Source organism: Microchirus variegatus, assembly GCF_963457635.1.
Source record: "Microchirus variegatus genome assembly, chromosome: 14".
NCBI classification, from domain to species: Eukaryota; Metazoa; Chordata; class Actinopteri; order Pleuronectiformes; family Soleidae; genus Microchirus; species Microchirus variegatus.
In genome coordinates, this window is record NC_139815.1 from 24,039,677 (window position 1) to 24,057,379 (window position 17,703).

At 40.8% G+C, this 17,703-nt stretch overlaps 1 protein-coding gene across 1 annotated transcript in view; it reads left to right on the forward strand.

Moving 5' to 3' along the window:
* myom2b (myomesin 2b) overlaps positions 1-17,703 on the forward strand; it is a 36,608-nt gene that overhangs the window by 7,411 nt on the left and 11,494 nt on the right. The window contains exons 6-32 of the mRNA XM_083900805.1: positions 944-1,032; positions 1,125-1,175; positions 1,269-1,433; positions 1,837-1,998; positions 2,159-2,300; positions 2,795-2,994; positions 3,809-3,862; positions 3,961-4,088; positions 4,379-4,562; positions 5,393-5,567; positions 5,655-5,776; positions 5,906-6,093; positions 6,221-6,347; positions 6,529-6,707; positions 7,203-7,317; positions 7,398-7,560; positions 7,676-7,782; positions 8,555-8,599; positions 8,925-9,061; positions 9,239-9,383; positions 10,221-10,283; positions 11,704-11,771; positions 12,325-12,438; positions 12,598-12,685; positions 13,262-13,300; positions 14,108-14,213; positions 17,588-17,654. Of these exons, the coding sequence (XP_083756931.1) occupies positions 944-1,032; positions 1,125-1,175; positions 1,269-1,433; positions 1,837-1,998; positions 2,159-2,300; positions 2,795-2,994; positions 3,809-3,862; positions 3,961-4,088; positions 4,379-4,562; positions 5,393-5,567; positions 5,655-5,776; positions 5,906-6,093; positions 6,221-6,347; positions 6,529-6,707; positions 7,203-7,317; positions 7,398-7,560; positions 7,676-7,782; positions 8,555-8,599; positions 8,925-9,061; positions 9,239-9,383; positions 10,221-10,283; positions 11,704-11,771; positions 12,325-12,438; positions 12,598-12,685; positions 13,262-13,300; positions 14,108-14,213; positions 17,588-17,654 (3,223 nt within the window). The remainder of the gene's footprint in view (positions 1-943; positions 1,033-1,124; positions 1,176-1,268; positions 1,434-1,836; positions 1,999-2,158; positions 2,301-2,794; positions 2,995-3,808; positions 3,863-3,960; positions 4,089-4,378; positions 4,563-5,392; positions 5,568-5,654; positions 5,777-5,905; positions 6,094-6,220; positions 6,348-6,528; positions 6,708-7,202; positions 7,318-7,397; positions 7,561-7,675; positions 7,783-8,554; positions 8,600-8,924; positions 9,062-9,238; positions 9,384-10,220; positions 10,284-11,703; positions 11,772-12,324; positions 12,439-12,597; positions 12,686-13,261; positions 13,301-14,107; positions 14,214-17,587; positions 17,655-17,703) is intronic.

A 17,703-nucleotide genomic window follows, 5' to 3' on the forward strand; every position in this document is an offset into this window, starting at 1 on the left:
GGCCAAAATGTCCTCACTCCGTAAAAATTACCTCACTTTGTTGGTTTAAAACCCTCACTGGTCCTCAGTATGCCACAAGTACAAGAACACACACACACACACGCACTGGAACCATTTCTGTGTAGAAATACTTGGTGAATGCTATTATGATTCAAAATAAGAATACATTTGCTACTCTCTCCCTCTCTCTCAAAGCTGTCTGACGCAACTCGCTGTAACATTTGCTCTTATAGAGTCAAAATCATCTACCTCTGACTCCACCAGCCTATGCAGTACGAAGATAACACTGTTATTATACAAGCAGATTTTGGCAGATTTGGTGATAGCAGAACTGGGGCTGAGAGAGAAACTTGGGGAGGGGAAAGAAAGATGAAAAACACTCAAATGACATGACATGAATATATATATATTTTTTTTAGTTTTAAGGTGCTGTTATGTTTCCCGTTGCAGACATGAGCCGATGCAAGAAAATGTTTCTTTCTCCTAGTAGAAAATCAATATTCTGTCAAACTATACAAGGGCAGTGTAGCATACACTGTTTTTCCATACAGGTGCAACATCTCCCACACATCTATGCTTCAATCAAGCCTTATACTTAGTTATACAGGATCCACCCTCTTATTCAAATCCATTCAAACATTAAATGGGTTCTTCCTATAGCCCCATACCCTTTATAAAGATTCATGGAAATCTGTTTTAATCCTGCTAACAAGCAAAGAGGTCATTTACTGAGCAATATCCCGTCTCCAGGTATCTTCACAAGATAAACAACTCAAGCGATGTACAACTGTATATGTCCAAATTTGGTCGTTGCGTCATCTCTTATTCGCAGAACAATGATGCATTGATACGGCGAATTACTGCTATTTTGGTGCTATTAGTTTCATATTTTGTGAAACAATGACCTCAAATACCTAAATCATGTTTCCTTCGGTTTTCACAGATGCTCAACTGATGACACAGCCATGTACACCGCCGTTGCTGGTAATCTCCATGGTCGGGCCTCCACTCAAGCCTCCGTCATTGTCAAGAGTAAGCTATAGTTTATTTTTGCTTTAAATCACCAAGTCAAAGTACTTGTAAAATACATTTAACTTTTGCATTAATTTTTTTCAACAATGTAGGATTCAGGGAAGAGGACGAGAGCTGCCTTTATGCGTGGCTGCCTTTCACAGGTAAACATCTCGCATGAAATCCATCCATATCAAGAATAACTTCACTTATTGGGACATGAAATGAAGTTCCTTCCTTTCCCGCCTGTCTCTCAGCTTCCTTGCTTCCCGATGTCTACTACACTAAAATCCACATCCGTTTTCTGGAGAAGTTCGGACCAGTGTTTGCGTCTGAGGGCCAATCTGCCACTCTCTCCGCCATCATGAACGTGGAGCCCAACCTGGCCAACCTGCAGCCTGAGGCCCGGTGGTATCGAGATGGTAATTGATCTAAAATAAAATATTACTCCAAAAGAAATTGCACTGTAATTGCTACTAATATATAACAGCAAAAACGCGGCGAATACCCCACACAATCTTGTTGAAATGCAGCCACGGGCACAGCTGTGGACAAAGAAGGTTCTACGGCCATGTTTTTAACTGCAAATTAATTATACTGAAAGCAGTAATACATTTTGGTAATATATCCCCAGTTCACGAGGAGTTTAATTTATGATGTGTGTGTGTGTCTATGGAGCTTCATTAAAGGTGCCATGTGGTATATAAGTCAAATGTTATTGGTTAATCTTCATAATTGATAATGACTATTTGCAGTTAAACCTCACGTTTAATGTACTGTAGAGGGTTCAGCCTCGACTTAATGTGACTCGCGTCTCGTTTGTAGACGTTCGTCTGTTTGACTCTAAGTGGGTGAAGATTGAAACTGGCCGAGGATTCACCACCTTGACTCTCCCCGACCTGTACAAAGACGATGAAGGAGTCTACACACTACGCATGGTGACTCAAGGAGGCACCGCACAACACAGCGCTTTTGTCTCCGTTGCAGGTGAGCGATGCTGTGAATGCATTGCATGCAACAACTCTGGCTTTAATTGAAATGGATTTTTTAGTGTATTTCTTGCATCTTTGCAGAATTGTGTTCCTTTTTTTGTAAGAACTTTTAAGATGGTTATAAAAGTTAAGTCCCTCTGTCACTTCCTGCCTAGATGGTCCTCCCCCAGTCCATAATGCACCCGGTGCTCCTATGGACATCAAGATCCACGACGCCAATAGAGACTATGTCATTGTGTCATGGAAGCCACCCAATACCACCACAGAGGGTCCAATCCTTGGATTCTTTGTGGACAAGTAGGAGTTACTGATTTAAACACCATTAAAAAAATTAACTGACCAACATAAAGACAAACTGATTACTGTAAGTCAATCTTCAGGGACAGGCAATGCTTCCATTTGTATTTACTGCTCTTTTTTTTACAGCTACTTTACGTGGCAGCTAAGCTAATTTTTGACTTATTTTGCACCATACATTTTATCCTATCTCAGTAAAGCCACCTTCATCAGGAACATTAAAGCCTAAAAGAGCCATATTTCACATAACAGCTCACTTCATTTCCTACTTTACTAATTATACCTGTGCTGACACATTAATTGCTATATTCATCTTTAGCGTTTCCTCAGCTTTTGTGGAGTCAAGTGCTTTTGCAAGCTCTCAAACTGCAAAACTGAACATCTTAATGATACTCTTCAGTAAATAACTACCTGGTATTACACGATGGCAAAATACTTCTCCTGAACCAGTGTCTTCCTTTCTTCCTTTTCTTTTTGAATCCTTAATTTTCTAGGTGTGAGGTTGGTACCAATGACTGGACTCAGTGCAATGAACACCCCATTAAGATTTGTAAATACCCAGTGTCTGGGCTCTTTGAAGGACACTCCTACCACTTGAGAGTCAGAGCTGTCAACTCGCACGGAATTAGCAAACCGTCCCGCAAGTCTGACCCGGTCGCTGCACTGGACCCCACTGAGTTTGAACGGCTCCACGGTGGGTTTGATGAAGGAGAAAATGACAAGTCATTGAATAGTTACAAAAAGTCTGTGGTGAGCGATGACATCAATGTTTGGATGGATGTGAAGTTAAATGTTTCCTTTATGACTTTATATTATTGGTTCTCAAAGTGCGGCCCGGGGGCCAATGGCGGCCCGCAGAAACATTTCTGGCGGCCCCGCGATGAATTACAGTTGATAGTTTTAATCCAGGAGGTACTAAGCTTGTTAAATGTTTATTGGACATTACTGGATACAGACCAATAAGTGTAAACAAAAATACTGGGTATTTACCTGGTTTCTATATGGTGAATTTTAGTGTATTATTGTGTTATAAGCTGGTAATAAGCAGGTAGCTACAGCCCCCAATTACTAGCTATTTACCCAGTAAATATGTGGTAACAGAAATGTGTTACTTGGTATTAACCTGTAATTAGAAGGTAAGAACAGTGGCCAAAATACTGGGTAATTACCCAGTAAATTCTAAAGCGTTATTATATTAATGCTTATATTACTTAACGCTAAACTGTAGAACTGCAATCTGGTCATTAAAATTATTACAAATGGGATTTCTTTCTGGGTTTTTTTTTCCTTTGGCGGCCCTCAGTCCAATGTTGGGTTCCTAAATTGGCCCTCGGGGTATCAAAACTTTGAGAACCCCTGCTTTATATCATTGACTTAAACCCAGTGTTTCCACAATCCACAAATTCTTCTCCTTCTCTTCCATAGTTTACATTTGCCACCAACCAACTGATTATGTCTTTTCTAATTTCTATATTTAATCAGAATGTAATATGTTTATTTTCCTGTAGCCAAAAAGACTGGAGGAAAAGTGGATTTTGTGTCTTACCATGCTGAAATTGAAGGTAGGATTTTACATTTAAAAGTTAACACCAACACATCTAAACATACTAATAGATGAATATTCGTTCATTTAATAACACGTATGTGTGTCTATGTCTAGACGACGGAAAGCCTCCAGGTGCCCCATCAGGAGTTCATGCCGTAGAAGTAGACAGGACATATGTTGTTCTCAGCTGGAAAGCTCCTGTATATTGCAGCAAGGCTCCCATGTGGTACTACATAGAAAAGGTAACAATCACTGTTTCATCACCATAACCACTGTCAATTTTATACAATGCCTCATATTCCGTTTGAGTTCTAGTTTTAAGTAGAGTACATGATAGTCCTCTGTGGAAATCCCAAGGCCACCGAGCTGAATAAGATGCAAAGAACGCGTTATCAATGCACTTTAGTGGGGTTTAAACTAGTTATTTGCACACATTGGTATTGTATAACAACTCTAAAAAAGGGTTTTCTGCTTCAGATCCTAGTGTCTGCTTTAATGCTTTCTGTGTCGCTTTCCCTGTGTGTATCCACAGTGTATGGCAAACAGCGATGCCTGGCAGCGCGTTAACACTAAGGTCCCGATTCGCTCCCCGCGCTACGCCGTCTTTGACCTGGCGGAGGGAACACGTTACAAGTTCAGAGTGTTGTCGGCCAACATCAGTGGACTCAGCGAGCCATCAGAACCAACGCGACCGATCGAGACTCTGCAACTCAAAGGTTTGTTTCTGAGCCTTTTTTGTCATAGGGTGACATACTGTAGATTTGTAGATACCAAGTAGCACCTGAGAAAATATTGAGCCCTTGAAGTAACTCCATTATCTCCAACGTTAACATGGTGGTGTAAAAAAGTAAATCATTTGCTCTCTCATCCTCCTCCTCACATATACTTCACACACTGGTATAGTGAAATCAGATTAAGATGGAGCAAGAGATAAGAGATATTGGATTATTATTATTTGGTTATTTGTGTCAGTTTCTACGCTCTCCCCTGGTATATACAGCAGAACTTATTTCTGATTTTCCTCCAAGTACATTCTTAGAAATAAAAGTGCTAAGTAGAACCATATAATGTTCTTCGGCTTGTCCTCATAGGAGAACCCTTTTTGGCTTCAGGTAGAACCTTTTTATAAAGGTTCCACCTGGAACCCCTTTTGGAGGGTTCCGCCAAGAACCCTTTTAAAACACTTTATTCAGGAAAGGGGTTTTCAGAAGCAAATGGTTCCAGGTAGAACCTCAGCCCTTGTAGAAGGTCCCTTTTGGAACCCTTATTTCTAAGCGTGTACCATTAGAGGAAGCTACCGTACCACTAATGGTACACGTACAGTACCACAATTTGAGAACCATGGCTGTAAATAAAATGGCATCTTCCCTAGTTAGCTGTAGGAAACTGGACTTGCTTGAGTTACGTAGCTACAGCTACTGAAGATGACTATCACCTGGATGAATGAGAACCGTCATGATTTAAATTGGAACATTTCTTTCTTTTTTTGTTTAAATTCAGCTTATTTAAAGTCATTGTTTTTGCTTTTACATTTTCTTGTCTCCAGGTGTGCCATCAGCTCCCGGGCAGGTGATTGCTACAAGGGAAACGGACACGTCTGTCCTCATCCAGTGGGCTGCGCCAAAGGAACCCAACAATCTGATTGGTTACTACATTGATCAGTGTGTCATGGGGTCCAAAGACTGGCTCTCAGCCAATCACAAACCTCACAAGAACACCAAGTATGTGTTTTTTAAACACACGGAAACCCACCATACTGAGAAGAAATGCGTCGTTGGCTATGATTATGTACATATTTTTTTTTTCAGGTTTGTGGTTAGTGGTCTGACCACAGGGGAAACTTATATGTTCCGCGTCCAGGCGATCAATGAGATCGGTCTCAGTGATGAATCACAGGAATCTGCTCCTCTGAGTGTCAAGGCTGCCCTCAGTCAGTACTTCACTTCAATTCAATCACTATCTGCTTGTTGGACTGTGATCAATATTTTTGATGCAACGATGAAGTAACGATGTTGTTCTGTAATGATATAAATATCACAACTCAGTACTGCCTTTCCAGCCACCCCCTCTGCTCCTTACAACATCGCTTTGCTTAACTGTGATGGCAATTCGATGATTCTGACCTGGAGGAAGCCACTTCACTCCGGAGGAGCCAACGTCAAGGAGTATTACGTGGACAAGAGACGCAGCGGCGCGCACGAGTGGAGGGAGATCAATATCCCGCCAATCCCAGAAAGACTTTATAAGGTACAATAATCTCTCTAATTATCCTAGAACATTATACACATTCTTTAGTCAGCTGTTAGCTAGACGTTACATATTCACTATCCATTATCCATGCTTTCTAGTATCCATGGTGATGTCTCTTTGACAGGTGGAGCGCCTGACAGCGGGAGCGGTCTATCAGTTCCAGGTGAGCGGCGCCAACCTGGTTGGCCTCGGACCGGCGTCCAAACCTTCAGCTGACTTCTCCTGCGAGGCCTGGAATATGCCTGAGCCCGGTGAGTAAACGATGTCCTTGAAAAACCTTGAAGTCAATTTACACTCCAATTATAGCAAAGAGCCACGAGTGTGAAGGAATGTTGATAATTGATCGGTGTCAGTTGGTCCCGGAAAAAACCCTCTAGGGACGAGTCAAACGGGTTGGATGGTCTGGATGATTCTTCTCTGACTCTTCCTTAGGTCCAGCCTATGACCTGACTGTCTGTGAAGTAAGAGATCATTCTATGGTGGTCCAATGGGAAAAGCCTATCTACACTGGTTCTGGACCAATCACTGGCTATCACGTCGAGTACCTTAAGACGGGCACTTCTGAGTGGATCACAGCCAACGAGTCAGCTGTCAGTCACCGCTTCCTCAAGGTGAGAGTATTTGGACGGTAATGATTGGCTGTGGAGTCGTCTTGATCAACAGGATTGTATTTCAGCTTTCTCACAAGCTTTTATCATCACTTGACGACTCAACACTATATTAAAAAAATCTTCTTTAACACTGTGTTCCTCTATATTTTTAGTTCATTTCTGTAAAGCTAGTCTATTTTCTCTGGGTATCTACACAGTTGTTGACCATCTTACTTTTAAATTTCAACCCTAATGATCGTCCTGTAACACTCTACTACAGATGATAGAAGATAGTCAAGCAAAAACACTTAGATTAAACTGTGTGGCACTGACACCTAGTGGTTAAATCTCACACTTACTTGGATTAATACTGATCAAAAAGACATTTCGACCACATAACTCATGATGTGAGTCTGGCAACAAATGTGTCTGGTTTATTACTTACACACTTCAGATTAATTAATCAAATTAATGATAAACACAAACATTGTGCATCTACTTTCCCTCGTTTTATAGGTGAAAGGCCTGGAGATGGGCTGCAGCTATGCAATGAGGGTTCGTGCAGTCAACGATGCCGGCGTGGGTATGGCTTCAATGGCCTCTGACCTTGTGACCGCCAAGGCCGTAAAAGGTACCATTCACACAATAATGTGTACTATTTTGAAAAGTCAATTACGCTCCATTTTAACACGATAACTCTGCGTGTTAAAGGCTCACTGGACGTGTCCTGTTCGGTGGACGAGAAGTCGGGTGACATCGTCCTGTCCTTCGCGTCGTGCCAACTGAACGAGGGCTCCAAGTTCGTCTGGAAAAAGGATTATAAGGAAATAACAGATTTCTCCAAAGGAGTGGAGATTAAGACCGAAGGCTGCATGTATGTGAAGCTGCAAACAGTGAGATGAAATGTAATTTTTCAGCCCTAATTTCACATCTCCATCCGTCTTTGTCTTTGTCTGTTTGTGTCTCTCTCCTCGTGTTCACCGTTGCAGTTCTAAGCTGGTATTTAAGCACGCAGACAAAGACGACTTTGGGACTTACTCTGTTTCTGTCACCAACACAGAGGGAGTTTCATCCAGCCACACAATCACAGCTGAAGGTAGGACATAAGTCAATATCACTGCTGTACGTCTGGCCCTGATGATAAACAACTATACGTGTGCACGCTGAGCTGTTGGAATCTGTTCAGCCGCACTTCTTTATGACACAATTGTTGCCATCAATGTTCCCGTCTTGTCCACAAAAAAAGGGGGTTTGAAATTTTTGGAAAATACAATTTTGGACAGCTTTGACTACACAGCGTCTAAGAAAGAGACCAGAAGAACAGTGCAGTATGTATTGAAGAACTGAGGCACAGCTGAGGGTGAAATAAGGATGAAAGTAATGATCACAGTGGCACAGCTGGGATTTAAATAAACACCGTCTATGATTACACGGACACGCACATTATTGACCTTAATTTGAAAAACACATTATTCAGATTACGCTCACACGAATCTCTAATACACCATTCCATTAATGTTCCTGTTTACATGTCGCAGAGCGTAATCTGATTTGATAGGACGTTTGAAATGTGATTACAACATTTACACGTCTACAACACCACACTCATGGCAGTGTCTTATTATTATCTATTATTCTAATGCCTTAAATCTGAAGAGTGCTGTTTTGTTTCCCCTGCAGTTATATATTCGTACCAGTCTTGAATTTATTATAATAATAATAATAATAAACACATTCACAGAAATGACCTCTCCAACTTTAAATGTGGTACTTCTGCAAAAGCCCTTAAATGACACTGATGCACACTGAAGTGCCATTTGCAGCCTATAGGTGACTGACATGACAAAGTTGTTTTCTTGCCATTTCAGAGTTGGCAAAGATGCTGGCACTCAGCTATGAAATCAGACACCCAAGTAAGTACCTTTAACTAAACCCGTTATTCTCCAATAATCTCTCTCCCTGTGTCCATTTTCATTTCTCTTCTCTGACACTTTTTTTGTCTTGTTGCTGCATCTTTAATCTACCATTTCTTTGTTTCTGCCATTCACGGGGGCCATTTTGCTTTGTTCGGACTTACTTTGAACACGTCAGATTTCTTTATTCTTTTTATTTGATCCCCCAAAAGAAAGGTCTTACCAGCTTTTGCATCACCTGCCTAACTGCTATTCACCTCTCCTGTCTTTTGCCTCATCCCCTCCTCTCCTCTCCTCTTTTCCTCCCTTATTATCCCTCCTCTAGTTATCCCACTGAAGTCAGAGCTGGCCTACAAGATTTTGGAGAGAGGCAGAATGAGATTCTGGCTGCAAGCTGAGGAGATTTCTTCCAAAGTCACATACAAATTCTTTGGAAACGACAAGGAGCTGTGCGGAGCTGACGTAAGAATCGTTGCAAAAGTAGACACACGGAGACATTCTCTGGGTTCAAGTTGAACACAGTGCCCGTATGGTCTCACAATACGATACAAAAGAACATATATATAGAATGTTCTCTGCATTCTTTGAGTGCGTTAATGTCTTTTTTTCACAGAAAACCTGCTCTCTCATGTTTTACAGCCAAACAAGATGGGCCACGATGTCTCCACAGGTATTATCGAGTTCATCCTGGACCGTGTCACTGAAGAGAGTGAAGGCACATACACCTGCCAGATCACAGACGGAGGAGGCAAAGCACAGAGCACCCTGGTTCTGATTGGAGACGGTAAGAAAGGCTACGACTTTCTGAATCTATGTGTAAAAAAAAACACCTGCCAGTCCACTACTGTTATTGAAGTGTGTTTCAATCTCAGCTGACATGGGGCGAAAGGCGGAGTCACACCCTGGACAGATCGCCAGTCCATCACAGGGACAAATAGAAACAAACAGCCATCCACTCTCACACCTACAGTTAATCAATTTTACGTCCAATGTACAATTTACCTAATCGCCATATTGCATGTTTTTGGACTGCGGAGAACCATGAGAAAACCCACACACATGGGGAAAACATGCAAAACTCCATGCAGAAACTAAGACACCGATTCCAACAGGGCCGCAAACCCAGGGTGTTCTTGCTGCAAAGGCACAAGTGCTAACCACTGCACCACAGGTCTGCAACCTTTACAACGAAAAGAGCCATTTTCATCCCCGAAAGAACTACAGTTTTTTCGCAAGTTGATACCCAACCTCTAAAGTGTAGTAAGACGACTTTGAAAAAGAAATAAAAACGATTTTATGTAGTTTACAGTATGTCTGAGTAAACCTTCCTGGTATATGGATCTAAAGATGGAGCCAACCGTGTGGCCTCAGTAGACTTTGTATATTCATGATTAAAGAAAGTCATTTTATAGCAACATGTTCACCTAATTGGAGTTTATAGCATGTGCTAAATGAAGGACACTGTCCCTGATTTGAATTATTTACTCCATAAATTATATTTACTCCCTCACGCAGGAGGCCATTAGTCAGGTAATCCTCCACATCTACTACCAACGGTTCTCATTTATCTTTCGTGCTTTTAATTATTCCCTTTCTTTTACATGTTTCTATATGCACGCAGGTTTCAAGGCAGCACTGGCCGAGGCTGATTACCAGAGGAGGGAGTACATCCGTGTCAAGGAGGGTAAGAAGTGGAAAAATATATTCAATATTGTTTTATTCTACTTACCGTGAGAACAGCACACTATCAGGTCGTCTAGGAGTTAACTAATCACATCATTTAGCCAGCACACAGTTGGATCAAAATTACTTCAAGTGGAAAGAGTGGAAAGTTTAATATTGGTCCCCATAAGGTCCTCCTTACATTTACTGCTATTATCTTAGCAAATTGATGACTCGGTTTACAGCACAAAGAAACTGCATTACTCATTCTGTTACCAAACTAAAGAGGAATAGCATTCTTCAATATCTACTGCCGTGAACAGCCAAAAGCAATAAAAAAAAAGAAAAGAGGAGAGTTATAGAAAAAGAGATAAAACACGAGTGAATCTTGGACGGGAATTCACGACGTGGAAAAGGACTCCAGGATTTTTAGAGGCTTGAAAAATGACGTGCAATTTGCTTTGTTTCGTCCGAATCGGTAAGTAACACTACAGCCTGCGCATTAAAGCTGGAGGAGGCAACATTATCTTTGGTGTTATTCAGGATTAATTCAATTATAACCATCAAGCATAATGTAAGATAAAGGGGACATATTATGCAAAATCAACTTTTTAATCATTTTAATACTTATATTTGGGACTCTGGAGGCCCTATGAGTAGGCAAAGTGTGAAAAAAGATGACTCAGTCATGTTTTTGTGGTGCTCCTCAGTCTAAGTACAGGAGATAAAACACGTTATGTTGACTTCCGCACAAATTCCTCGAATTGTTGTCTCCGCTTTGTCTCTAAAAAAGGCGAGAGTGCAGGCGAGGGCAATAGTATCCTGAAGAGCAGAAGTCCGCAAAGTGTCGTATTCTTGGCTGCACAGTGCAGCACAGAGTTCTACACAAACTTCCAGCCTCAGAGGATTTACGTGTCCCGTTTATACATTTTATATATGACGACAATGTGCCGGCTAGAGTCGGCAAATGATGGCTTTTCCAAACGCTAACTGCTGTTAGCTGCTGGAGCCTCAGTGACGCGTAGTTTCCTGTGTCTCATTTGCATTTAAAGAGACAGACACTCAAAATCGATCGTTCTGAACAGGGCTGTTTTGGCAGAGTGATTGAACTGCTGTGGTGCTTCATCCTTAAGGTGTTTTGACCAAAGCATGTCACAGACATGTTCATTAGGACACCAGGGAACGAGGTTAATTTGGAGAAAAAGGGTATAATATGTCTACTTTACTTCTAGACCCTCTTTAAATCGCAAGGTACGTGACAAAGTATTTCCAAAATCTAATGTTTAGGTGGACGTGAAGCACTATTTGGTGCTAAGAATGTTCGAGGTGTGCTCAGGCATGAGGCAGCGGATACAGCGCAAAACAATCCTGGCTTTCACAGTAATTTATTTAAAATTATTTCACCTCCCTGGGCCTTTCTCTTCTGCCTTTATCCACCGCAGGTCCCCACTTCAGCGAGTTCCTGTCACTTCAGATTGGAGACGACTGCTCTGTCACTTTGGTCTGCAAGGTAAACACAGCCGTGCGCAATAATTATGTCATATTTACACTCTGAACAAAAAGGGGGGAGGCCGACTCGCGGAGAGACGATTAGCTGCTCTATGGAGGCTGAGTGTAAGATTCCAGAATGCTGTGTAATGATAAGGTCCAGATCAAAAAGGACCATTATTATTCTGTCAGTTTTTGTTTTGGGTTTGGTGTGGAAAAAATGCAATCTCTTTGTTATTTTAGCCCAAATAAGTGCATTTTGATGTGATGTCGAAACCAACATCTGCAATTTAAAATACTCATAAGGGACCTTTGTGTATTTATTTGCTTATTGTCTATATTTTTTGAGAAAAGGCACGATAGGAAAAGAGATGGCGGAGATATGCAGCAGACAGCTGTCAGAGGGTGACGTTTGAAAAGCAGTTTAATGAAATTGAAGCCGTTTTGGGGTTGGATGCGTCCGATACTGACTAGGTGTCGTTTGGGATTTTATTATCTGCTTTATATTATAGGCTATAAAAGAAGCTAAAACCTTGTTAATGACAATTACGGTGAATGTTTTTCCTTCATCGCAGGTTGCTAATTTGAAGAAGGAGTCAGAGTTCCACTGGTACAGAGAAGACACAGAGATCATCCCCGATGTGAAGCCTGACCTTGGATCAGGAGTCTGTAAACTGCCAATTAAACTGGTAATTGCACTTTGGAGCTGCTGTTCATTTGAAAGCAATAAGCCAGCACACAATGTTACTATTTATATATTCGCCGCCAAGAAGCTGTACGTAAAATATGTCCGCGTGGTCCCACGTTACTTAGACAATTTTGTGCATTTGTGCCGCCTGTTTCTCCAGTTTTCACGGAAGACGGCTGGAGTTTATAAGGCCACCATCAGCGACGACAGAGGGAAAGACATGAGTCAAATTGACATCTCCGGAAAAGGTAAACATGGAGCGGATTTCCTGATTAATTAGGGGAATAATTCACAGATAAATAACAACATAATGGCTTGAAAAAAAAAACAAAAAAAACAAAGTGATAAATTGGATTTAAATGTGTACACTGTATATTTACTTGGCAAATGAATGGGTTTTTAACAAACCCTGTAAGTCAAATGTTGTTTAAACATAAACATAGTCCTTGCTATGTGGCAGTTTGGCTGTATTTAAACCTTTTAATGGCCACAGATCGATTTTTGTTGTCGTCATGAGTGCAAGTGGTATAAAAATAATTTATTCATCCATTCATCCATTGACTACCTGCTCAATAAATGGTCTGGACCCAGTAACCTTTAACCTTTCCTCGTCAAACGACACTGTTCCAGTTCTTTTGTGATTATGTTTATATGTTTTTACCTCATTATTTCAGAGCAAGTACTGCAGTGCATGCAGCACTTTTTTTAATGGCGTGACCTTACTGGTCTTTACATGCTGCCACCAGAGGGCAGCATTGTGACTTCCATTCTCTTGGCTCTCATCTTGACCCCATGTTCTTCTACCTCTCTCTCTCTCCCCCTAGTTTTTGAAAATGCCATAAATAAGATCACCAAACTTGCCGGTAGGTAAACACACACACGCACGCACACACACACACACACATTACATAAATATTAAAACCGCATGTTCGTCCTCCATCTACAGAGAGACTAAACAGATCACACACACACACACACACAGAGAGAGAGAGAAGATGTCACGCTGGAAGCATTTGGCCATCATGCCATCATGTGGTGAAATCACTTTAAAATTCCACTGCACTGTCACAGTGACAGTGTGGAGGAGCATCTTACTCCTATTTTAAGAGACAGTCACTTGACAGCTCTGCAGCCACTGCTACAGAGGAGAAGAGGGTTCATTACTGTGATAATGGGAAACCATGGTGATGCGAGCAGGTGGATGACACACTTGTGCATTTGTACTGTGCACGGAGCAAAAGTTCCACTTAAACATAGTACTATAAAACTCCCTTTTAGGTATAAAGGCTTACACACACCCCCCCAAAAAAATCAGTTAATAAAAACTGTGATGGTTGAAGTGCTGTACTTAATACAGCATAGCAAAAAAAGTCTGCACTCTACACTCTGCACCACGCTTCATTAGTACAAACACTCTCCAAGCTGGATAATGGTGGAAGTGTACAGTAAAGCGGGCGTAACGGGGCTGCAGTTGGATGTTTGTTTTTATTCATCTCATTCCAGGGTAAGTGTATCCTGTAGCCCCCCCCCCCCCCACACACACACACACACACACACACTACACAGAGGGACTTTACTCCGTAGCAGATGGGGAAAATGCTGCATGTGCCTGCTTCTTTGATTTTCTAACAACTTCTCTCACCTCCTCCTTCCTCCTTCCCCTCCTGCAGGAGCCAGTGCAGCAGAGCTGGTGATTAGCTGTACAGCAACAGGCATCCAGCTACAGTGTCACATGAAGTATTACACCTCAGAGATGAACGTCAATTGGCTTAAAGGGTGAGATACCGATCTTACATCACTAATAAACAACAACTATTCATTATTGATAACGTTTGCATGTGAATATACAGTCTGTTGACAAGTTATGTCAGAGTTATAGTGGAGTTTGATGTGTTTAGAGGCAGAAAGAGTACTGGAGTATTCTACTCAGGTAAAAGTAACACTATTTTGATAACATTTTACTTAAGTACAAGTTAAAGTACTTGTCTCAAAATGTACTCAAGTCAAAGTAGAACAGTAGGTTGTTTTAAATTTACTTAGTTACTTTTTTTTTAACGAGGTTGAATTGTTTTAATTAAATGCAAATCTTGACAAATTAAAGTGCTGACAAAATATGTAAACATAATGTGTCAAAATGGGGTCAAAGGTCACGCATTTCACTCACTCAAGGACCTTAATTAGCGCTGATTCACCTGTCCTCATCATTCACCTGTCATCATCATTTACATGTCCTCTTCACCTACTGTCCTTATTATTCACCTGTCCTCCTCACTCACCTGTCATCATCATTTACATGTCCTCTTCACCTACTGTCCTTATTATTCACCTGTCCTCCTCACTCACCTGTCCTCATCATTCACTTGTCCTTATCATTCACCTGTCCTCATCATTCACCTGTCCTCATCATTCACCTGTTCTCATCATTCACTTGTCCTTATTATTCACCTGTCCTCATCATTCACCTGTCCTCATATCATTCACCTGTTCTCATCATTCACTTGTCCTTATCATTCACCAGTCATCGTCACTTACCTGTCCTCATCATTCACTTGTCCTCATCATTCACCTGTCCTTATCATTCACCTGTCCTTATCATTCACCAGTCATCGTCACTTACCTGTCCTCATCATTCACTTGTCCTCATCATTCACCTGTCCTCATCATTCACCTGTCCTCATCATTCACATGTCCTCATCATTCACCTGTTCTCATCATTCACTTGTCCTCATCATTCACCTGTCCTTATCATTCACCTGTCCTCATCATTCACCTGTCTTCATCATTCATTCACCTTTCTTCATCATTCACCTGTCCTCATCATTCACTTGTCGTCATCGTTCACCTGTCCTCATCATTCACCTGCCTTCATCAATCAGCTGTCCTTATCATTCATTTGTCCTCATCATTTAGTTGTCCTCATCATTCACCTGTCCTCTTCACTCACATGTCCTCATCATTCACTGCCATTTTTGTTTAGTCATTAACAGATGTGGTTTAAAATGTAGCGAAGGAGGCAACAACAACATTGCGCGAGTAAATGCAAACGAGCTGGACTATGAAAACAAAGAGTGACCGCGAAAACATTCAGCAGTTTGATGATGAGATAAACCCCTCTTGACCCTGGCCACACTGATGCTGCTACTGTATACAAACAAACGCTCCCTCAGTTAGGTCTGATAGTTTTGCTTCACAGAGCCTTTTTTTCCCCAGATGAAGGAAGGATACATCCTACAAATAATATTACATCTTTTGTGTTCACAAGAAAAGAATCCCCAAAGGTTACATACTGCAGCTTTAAGAATAGAATCATAGCAGGATGTTATTTTGGTTTCATACAGTAGGGTTTCTACTATCTCAAGAGAAATATAGCAATATGCAAATGCAGGCATTGCATAGGTGAATTATCTTACAGTTACCATGTTGTTGGTATCAAGGTCGCTTTTATAGAGCGGGTTTGCTCGTTTTTATTTGTGTTTATTTTTTGCAAATGCTTAGTTTTAGTGTTTTTTGTAATATGGAGCATTTGCCAGGTGCAAGATTCAAGGTTCAAGGTTATGTATGACATTTATTTATTTAATTTACCTTTTTTAAAGTCAAGTTTTTTATTTCAGTTCACAAAAATGTCATTATTTTGTTATTTTTCGTTAACTATAATAACCTTGGTTGATATCAGACAAACCTCAAAACCAAAGTCTGGGGCCAGAAACTTTGCCCAGTTCTAGTTTCATCAATCACATTTTTTTTAATTGACCAAAATGCGTTCAGATTCTTTTTTTAATTCACATGCAGATAGTTATTAATGAGACAAAATCTCAATGTCTTTCAAGATATCCTTCAACCTCTAAATCATGGATCATCCAGGAAGCTGCAAATTATTGGCCGTTGCCCCATAGACGGTAATTCATTGGCACGAGTTACAGCCCAGAGGTCACTCGTGGACAGTCCACGGTCCAGATCTGGACCTATTTCCATAAATCATGTATAAATGCCGCATTTTGACAGACAGTGGTTGTATTTTAACTGGCACTGATTATACAGACTTTACAGCTTACACTGTAAATCATCACGTGACACCATTCAGCCAATCATGTCGGTGAGTGAGCGAGAAATACAGTATATGCTCATTGCTCCAGGGAAAGATGAGCAAAGGAACAACAAACTGATTATCAGATTAAAGTAAGAAAATTAACTTCTCTTGGCAGGATCTGAAAAGAGACACCGCCGAGATTTAACTTGATTGAATTCATTTAATTTACTCAAATTGCCTCTGCTTTTTATTTCAAATTCCCAAAAGTTAAGCACTTTAATTTAAGATTCAACTCATGTGCAACTAAAGTGCTTTATTTTATCTTTACCTGACATCAGAAAAGAGGAGTTATTTATAATTTCTTCAATTCAACGGATACATTGGCAAAACATATTGTTATTATATTTTCTTTGATATAAAAGTAAGTAAATCATTTACATTGCACTAAACCATAAAACTCATTAGACACGATGAAGCTTCAGACTTTTTCTCAGAATACTAATTCACCCTTTTTTTTAACCCTTCACTCCTCCTGATTATTCTTTCCTCTACTACTAAAAAAAGAGGAAAACAATAACCTCAGTATTAGTAGTCATAGCTGTCGCCTTGGGAAGAATAAGAATGTTCTTCTAAGTCTTAAACACACTGACCGCAAACGTATCATTTATTTGCTTTTCTCTCAAGTTAAAACCGTCGGGAGCAGCGTTAACAATAAAGACACACACAACAAAAACTTGTGATGGCTTCTCTGGGCGAGTGTTTCATTATCCCGGGTTATTTCAATAAAATTGCTCTGCTTTGTGACAAGACTCACACCCTTATCACGCTCTATAAAGAAAGCAAGGTCCTTCTGCACTTACAGGCACTTTGTCACACCCCGGAAGATTAAAAAAAAAATGGAAGAGAAATGGAAATGAAAGAGAAAAACGACATTGGAGGCGACTGCGGCCCTTTCTGTTATTCCATTAATAAAAGGACCAAAAAAAAATATATAGATGTTTAACCTCTACCAATGTGTACATGCAAGAGAGAGACATTGATTTCCCCTGATGTAACATTAGGCAAACATATAAATCTTTAAATAGACTAACTTGTGCTCTCCTCTGCTCTCTCTTCTCCTCAGTGAGACTAAACTCTCCCACAGTGACAAGCATGTGATTGGAGGAAACCCTGCTATGGCAACGATGGAGGTATTATCTTCTGTGCAGTGCTGTGCACGCTACGTATTCTCCATGATTC